General features: G+C 41.6%; 2 protein-coding genes across 2 annotated transcripts in view; both read right to left on the reverse strand.

Annotated features, from left to right (window-relative positions):
* Positions 1 to 947: 947 nt before the first annotated feature.
* On the reverse strand, positions 948 to 2,528 carry LOC116011955. The gene has a single exon (XM_031251400.1). The coding sequence runs from the start codon at positions 2,526 to 2,528 to the stop codon at positions 948 to 950; it is 1,581 nt and encodes a 526-aa protein (XP_031107260.1).
* Positions 2,529 to 2,530: 2 nt separating this feature from the next.
* The window catches only part of LOC116011962, an 18,465-nt gene continuing 16,805 nt past the window's right edge, over positions 2,531 to 4,190 (reverse strand). Inside the window, exons 2-3 of the mRNA XM_031251412.1 lie at positions 2,757 to 3,048; positions 2,531 to 2,658 (exon numbers count right to left, since the gene is read on the reverse strand). Of these exons, the coding sequence (XP_031107272.1) occupies positions 2,531 to 2,658; positions 2,757 to 3,048 (420 nt within the window). The remainder of the gene's footprint in view (positions 2,659 to 2,756; positions 3,049 to 4,190) is intronic.

Genomic DNA, 4,190 nt, shown 5'->3' on the forward strand with positions numbered 1-4,190 from the left:
TTTTTTTTTTTTTTTTTTTTTTCTATTTTTTTTTCTATTTGTCTTAAAGTTAATAAATTGTACTTTTTTCTATTTGATTCTTTTTTTTTTTTTTAAATATGAGCATATATAAATCTATTACGAAATTATTTCTTATAAAATATTAATTATTTTTAGGGCTTTGCATAACCTGAATAACCCGTCTGACATGAAAATCGAAAACAAAGACGAATAGGTATCTGAACACAAATATGGCTATTCGACCCATGGTGAGATTAATGCCGCGTATTTAAAATCAAGTTGGGGATTGTAAAATTTATTCGAGCACGTCCGAATATCCAAACTTTGTTTAGGGTTTATATAAGCATATATCTATAAGACGTTGTTTAGACTGAGTATATATATGACAATTAAGAGATGCCTTCTGCTAACCCTACTCATTTGCGCAATCCCATCCCTCACTCCTTTTCAATGCTCTTTCAATCTCTCTAGTATCTTCTCTCAAATTCTATATTCTTCTCTCAACTCTGAACTCTGAGACTCTAAGACTCTGAGTTCTCTGAGTTTTTGAAATATTATTAGTCTATCTCTCACATACTCCGTCACTCTGGTGGCCCATTTATGATTTCTTGGTGGTCCAGTAAACGGTAGTGGAAGCCCTAGGCTGTAGCTTAATTCTATATCATCTTAAAATTTTCAGTTTAGTATGTCCTAAATGGCCATTGATTTTGTTATGTTTACTATAAAATTTCGAGTTTCATGTGTCCCTTAAATGACACCTAATTTTTTATGTTTACTATGAAATTTTCATATTGATATGTCTCTTAAATAACTCTTGATTTTGTTATGTCTACACTGAAATTTTTAGATTGATATGTCTCTTAAATGACCATTGATTTTGTTATGTTTATTGTGAAACTTTTAGTTTGATGCCCCTTTTTTTTTTTTTAAAACCAGAAATGCATATATTATATCAAAGATGCAATAAAGTCTGGTGGGATAGAATCCCAGAAAAGAGCGCTAGCCTGGTTAAAAGCCAACGACGCAAGCGAGTGAGCGGCTAGATTCGCAGATCTAGGAACCGACCTCACTGAACAAGAATTAAAAGTTGACATAATTGCCTTGGAGGCACTAACAGGAAAAGCAACATATGAATAAATAGTCCTATGATCCGATGCAAGTAGCTGTTGTAAACTGGCACAATCCGTGTAGAGAACTACCGTGTGCACGCCTCGATCTTTTATCCATGAGAGAACCTCCTTACAAGCCATTGATTCAGCCATAAGCGGGGAGAAACAGTCCTGCAACGGGGTATTGAAAGCCGCAGCAAAAGAGCCTCCTGGTGAGTATAGCACCGCACCCGCCGTAGCTTTCCTCGAAGGCCGAAGGTAACCGGCGTAAAAAAAATAGATGTGATGATCGGCAGCAAGCTGGGGAGATGGGTGATCGTCGGCAAGCTGGAGATGGCTGGCGGCAAGCTGGGGAGATGGATGATCGACGGCAGACTGGAGATGGCTGGTGGCTAGCTGGGGATGGTTGGCGGCAGGCTGAGGTGTTGTTGCCGCAAATGAAACAGCCTGGAGCGTTCCAGACGTGAGTCCCTGCAGCTGTGGAGAGTGCACCAGCCGCCAAGAAAGAAGAGCTGAAGACGCCATTCTCCAGGTGCTTCGCGCCGTGGGCATGCAGCGGTCCCAAACTGCTTTATTGCGTGCATGCCAAATGAAATACAGAACCGCCATTGCTGTAGGGAGCTGTTCAGCCGTAAGAGCATTCATAAGATTAGAGAACCACATGCCAAATGAATCACCCAACAAACTAGGAGTTGGAATGGATGACTCATGCCAAACCATCTTTGAAAAATCACACAAAATAAAAGTGTGCATTAGACTCTCATGTTCAAGACCACACATAGGGCATGATGGATCTACCTCCACCCTCTTTATAATCAAGTTTGGGGTAATGGGGAGGACATCAGTGAGAGCCCTCCATAGGAGGGACTTCCACTTTGGGGGTGCTTTACTTTTCCACATAGATTGCCATTTATCAAAAGTGCCCGGGTGGGTGGTAAACTCCCCTCTAATGCACCTATAACCCTCCTTAACCGTATAACATCCCCTGGGGTCCCTAGCCCAAAACCATGAATCCTCATAGTCCAGGCTCACTGGGATACTCATAATACGTGCAACATCAGTCTGATCAAACAGGTCTTGAAGAATTTCCTGGTCCCACGTTTTAGTGGAGGGATCAATTAATCCTGAAACCGTTGAACCATTGAGCTCCTGGGGAATCTCAGTCTGAATCATAGGGTCATTATCATCCGGAAGCCACGGGTGACCCCAAATGAGTGTAGACTTGCCATTACCAATTCTCCTCCTGGCACCAGAACAAACCAAATCTTGTGCGGCCATGATACTACGCCAACAAAAGCTGGGGCAATTTCCAATAGAAGCCTCAAAGAAAGAGCTTTTCGGAAAGTACTTGGCCTTATACAAACGAGCTACCAAACTGTATGGATTAGACAGAAACCGCCATGCTTGCTTTCCCAACATTGCTAAATTAAAAGCCTTAAGATCCTTAAAGCCCAGACCTCCAAATTTCTTGGGAACCCAAAGCTGATCCCAAGCTTTCCAATGAATCCCCTTATTTCCCCCCTGAGCCCCACCAATACCGATTCATAGCCTGTTCAATAGATGTACAGACAGAATCAGGAAGTAAAAAGACACTCATTGAAAAGGTGGGCATAGACTGTGCCACACTTTTCAAGAGGACCTCCTTACCAGCCCGCGAGAGTAATCTTTTATTCCATGAGCCAATCTTGCTTCTGATCTTATCCTCAACATAAGAAAACACTGCCCACTTATTTCTTCCTATAAAGGAAGGCAAGCCAAGGTATTTTCCAAAGTTAGGGGCTTGAGACACTCCCAGTACCGCAGCCACCGACCCTCTATCTGTCACAGAAGTGTTCCTGCTAAAGCACATACTTGACTTCTGAAAGTTAACAACTTGCCCTGACATCTCCTCATACTCATTGAGGCATTGCTTGATAACCCCAGCTTCTTGGGCATTAGCCTTAAAAAACAGAAGACTATCATCAGCAAAAAATAAATGCGAAATAGAGGGAGCCCCCCTAGCTACTCTGCAGCCATGAAAACAGCCTATGGATTCCGCTCGTTGTAATAATAATGATAGCCCCTCCGCACAAATTATAAACAAATATGGTGAGAGGGGATCCCCCTGTCGGATTCCCCTTGTGGGTGTTACCTGACCAACAATTTCACCATTCACTAAAAAATGATACGAAACAGTACTAACACACATCATGATAAGGTTTGTTAGGAACATCATGTAATAGGTTTTGATGATACCAACTGTTAAGTAAGAATCCCCAAGTCTCGATACATAGGCAAAACAATGTAAGTTCGATAAGTAAACTAAGAGCGAAAATACAACCAGGTAATTTGAGCTCAACTCGGGAAATATTTAAGCTTAAGGTAAACTTGTTTGAACAACTTAGAAGTTTTCGTGTTGTAAGCAAACAGATAGATCAGAAGCAGGCACGAGACAACTCTGGAGGAATAAGGGTCTACGAGACATCAACTAAGTCTCGAGACACAAGCCAAGTTCGAGAGGTAAGGACCTCTCGATATACCTATCGAGTTCGAGACGTAAAGAATATTCGAGAGATAGACCTCTCGATACATGGGATTGAAACATCAAGTGGTCGAGACATCTTTTATGGTCTCGATAAACCGGCACTTCTCCAAGAGGCTGAATGTTAGTCAACATGTGCAGATAAAATACTCTAAGTTTGGAGAAGAAGAATATCATGGAGATAAAATATTGAAGAGGTGCTGAGCGGGAGGTTTCAAAATGGACGGAAGTGGATGACACGTCAGACCTCCACCACAAACGGTCAAGAAGTGCACCAATCCTGAAGTGGTCAGATTCCCCAAACAAGGAATGATGGGAACATAAAAAGAGTAACTTTATCCAAAAGAAGCAAGTGAAGCATGAACTCAAGAAAGTGGAATATGGAATATTCACTACAAAACAAAAGGCTCAAGTTACAAGACCACTACTCCATGAAAAATGCTGAAATTGTGCAAAGACCCATGTTCGGCGTGGGAGACCAATTTCAAACGGAATAGTTTTCCCTCCAACGGAACTATTCTTCTACTCTCATATATAAGGACGTAAAGACACAGAAGAAA

Source organism: Ipomoea triloba, chromosome 1, assembly GCF_003576645.1.
Source record: "Ipomoea triloba cultivar NCNSP0323 chromosome 1, ASM357664v1".
Lineage (NCBI taxonomy): Eukaryota > Viridiplantae > Streptophyta > Magnoliopsida > Solanales > Convolvulaceae > Ipomoea > Ipomoea triloba.

Excerpts from the sequence above, each read along its gene's own strand:
- LOC116011955 (XM_031251400.1), bottom strand. The coding sequence starts at position 2,528 with ATGTTGGGAAAGCAAGCATGGCGGTTTCTGTCTAATCCATACAGTTTG.